This window comes from Nicotiana tabacum, chromosome 14, assembly GCF_000715075.1.
Source record: "Nicotiana tabacum cultivar K326 chromosome 14, ASM71507v2, whole genome shotgun sequence".
NCBI lineage: Eukaryota > Viridiplantae > Streptophyta > Magnoliopsida > Solanales > Solanaceae > Nicotiana > Nicotiana tabacum.
The window spans coordinates 19,915,441-19,918,767 of NC_134093.1; the positions used below are offsets into that span (position 1 = coordinate 19,915,441).

Consider the following 3,327-nt stretch of genomic DNA (forward strand, 5'->3'; position numbering starts at 1 on the left):
ATGTATGAAATCTTGACTAATTAGCTAAAGCAAATTGGTAATGTGAAAGAATTTTGTATGCATTTATGAGTCATGTCTCACTTTCCCTACTAGTAACATTATTATTACTAAAGATAGATATGGACTCAGGATTTGAGAGTGGAGGGGCCTTGCCTTTTAGCAAAAGCTGGAGTGAAAATCGAACCAAGCAAAACATCAAAAGTAAGTTGTGTCTCCCGAATCTCGACCAATGTAACTGCCTAAACTTTGAATCTTAGAGTGTCAATCAAAACATACATATATTATTTAAGATATATACATATATGCAAATATTTTTTCTGAAGTTACCGGAGTACGGCTACACCTCTACTTTAAGGGTAGGTCCGCCTCTGACTAAAGATCATGTTCGATAACATAGAATATTATTAGAATAAGATAAACTAAGAGCAGGACCATGTTATTTTATGTTGATAAGTTAGAAATTTACGACATTATTTTTTGTTAAAAAGTGTTGCAACTATATATATAAAAGATTATGCCTTGTAACTAGGGATTATAAATTAGTGTTGTATTATCTTAAATGTTACCATTTTCTATCTTATCAATAATTATCATAAATGACGCTCTATTTTACCTAACCAAGCGCAATACTATATTTTCTTTTCTTTTCTTAGGTTGCTTTTGTATATTAGAGATAAAGTGAGAGCGCAAAAGGAATAGATGTGTGAGCGGTTGAAAGACCGCATAAACAATATTGTCCAAACAAGTCTTAATAAATAAGAGATAATTAATTCCATTATTTTTGGGTATAATGCGCCAATGATATCCTATGGTACATTACGCAACAATCATTAAGCTAGATAAAGGAAATTAATCGCACTAAACATACCTTAATCGATGAGCTAACTAAGTTAAAATGTAAAACGAGAACTTGGTAGGTTTGAAACAGATAACATACACTCACGTGTCAGCAAGCCTTATTGTTAGACCATTTAGCATAAAGAGAATGTACAGATCAAGAACATCTAGAAAATGGATACAAATGTCTAAAATGGAGTACTTTGAATGTTGAAATTGAGATAAAGGGATTGTTGATTAAAACACTGAACAATCACTCCTTTTCTCCTATAAATACCATCAAAGTTTTCATTATCATACAGCTCAAAACATTCTCAAGCAACTTATAAGTTTTTCCATATATATTCATATCTTTATCCTTTTTTGGTTAATTAAATATCTCTAAGGCAAAAACATTATGGGTGTCACTACCTATAACCAAGAGGTCACAACACTAGTTGCCCCAACTAGGTTATTCAAAGCTTTGGTTCTTGATTCTGAAAACCTTGTCCCAAAATTGATGCCACAAGTTGTTAAGAACATTGAGATTGTAGTGGGTGATGGTGATGCAGGAAGCATCAAGAAGATGAACTTTGTTGAAGGTAATTTTAATATGATCTTATATTTGTCTGCTACAGATTGAACATCATAGATTGATCTTATGTTCTTGATTTTAACTTCTATACACTGATAGAATAATGATAATTGAAGGCACAATCTGAATGTGAACTTTTAAATTATCCAATATAGAGGAGATAATTAATTAAAAGAAATGGCAGAGGTGAGTGCTAAAGAGATTTCTATTTCATAAAAGTGCATCATCCAAGATATTGGAGTTATTTTGTCAAGATCCAAGCCCATGACATGTATTATCCGCTTTAGGTCTAGACCTACGCGAATTTGTCTTTCAGGCTATGGCACATCGAGCCCCAAAAGTACGTGTATCATATGAACTTGTGTCATGCCTTATAAAGCTCTTCATTTTTCTCTCCTATACTAATGTGGATTCGTCTAAGGTGACATGTTGTCACGACCCAAAATCTCACATGTCGTGATGACGCCTATTTCGATACTAGACAAGCCAATAACCTCAATAAATCCCAAATTCTTTTAAGTTTGAAAACATAATAATTAGATTTTTACAGAAAATCCCACAATATCTGGTACAAACTCCCAAAACCCGGTGTCACTGAGTACATGAGCATTTAAATGATAATAAAGTCTGACTGATAAAATACTATCTGAAAGTATAGAACAATACAATAACTGAAAGAATGAGAGTCAAGGTCAGCAGACTCCTATACCAATGTGGATTCGTCTAAGGTGACATGTGTACCATTTTTTCAAAATCTTGCTAGCCTAGAAGCCTATCGCTTGAGCCGCTCTCATTGGTCAGTCATCCATCATCGTGCGTCACATTCAACCACGGCCCCTTGGGACTTAGGATCCTCGTTGAGATTTGCCCCACTATCGTACTGAGGGAGCGTCGGGCTCTAATACTATATTTGTCACGACCCAAGCTCACGACACATACTGTTCGCTTTGGGCCTAGGACCGCACATATTTGTCTTCAAGCTACACCACATCGATCGAGCCTCAAAAGTGCATGTATCATATGAACTTGTATCATGCCTTAAAGTTCTTCACTGTCCTCTTCAATTCCGATGTGGAATTCGCCTAAGGTGAGATGGGCAATCCTTATTTAAAAGTTTGTCAGTCTAAAAGTATATATGTCTGTATCACGGGCGTCATATATTTAATTTAAATGTGGATTTTTAAATTACCAAGGGATCAATAATTGCCTTATTTTGAAAATGGCAGGTTCTCCTATCAAGTACTTGAAGCACAAGATCCATGTTATTGATGACAAGAACTTGGTAACCAAGTATTCACTGATCGAAGGAGATGTTTTAGGTGATAAACTGGAGTTCGTTACCTATGATATCAAATTCGAAGCTTCAGGAAATGGAGGATGTATTTGCAAGACTTCAACTGAGTACCACACTAAGGGTGATTATGTGTTTAAAGAAGAAGAACACTATGAGGGCAAAAAGCAAGCCATGGAACTTTTCAAGACTGTTGAAGATTACCTCCTCGCAAATCCTTCCGTCTATGTTTGAATGATAAAATAGAATCCAGTCCGCACGTGAGAGATGACGACGTGTTGAGATATAATAAAATTAAATAACTATAAATGTGTTAAAATTAAATAACTATAAATGTGTGCAATTTAAAGTTTAAGTTTTAGATGATCAGTCACTCTAAGTGATAATGGAGTTGTATCAAACTCTTCTAAGAGTTCCTAAGGGCTTGAATTTTCATTAAAATGTTTTGTTGAGTGTGTGTTCCTTTCAATAAAGAATATCCCAAAAAATCTACTTATCAATTATCAAATGCTTGTAGCAAACCACTACTCTTGTACTATATATATGTGTAAAAATAGCACGGTATAGCCAGTTTTCGGATTGGTCATTCAAAAATAGGTGTGCTTTTGATGTCAGTTTTCCAGGT

General features: G+C 34.6%; 1 protein-coding gene across 1 annotated transcript; it reads left to right on the forward strand.

Moving 5' to 3' along the window:
* The first annotated feature begins 1,124 nt into the window (after positions 1–1,124).
* LOC107830186 (pathogenesis-related protein STH-2-like) lies at positions 1,125–3,020 on the forward strand. Its single transcript, XM_016657665.2, has 2 exons — positions 1,125–1,418; positions 2,638–3,020. Exons 1-2 carry the CDS (start codon positions 1,235–1,237, stop codon positions 2,934–2,936), a joined length of 483 nt encoding a protein of 160 aa, XP_016513151.1. The 5' UTR covers positions 1,125–1,234; the 3' UTR covers positions 2,937–3,020.
* Positions 3,021–3,327: the final 307 nt, after the last annotated feature.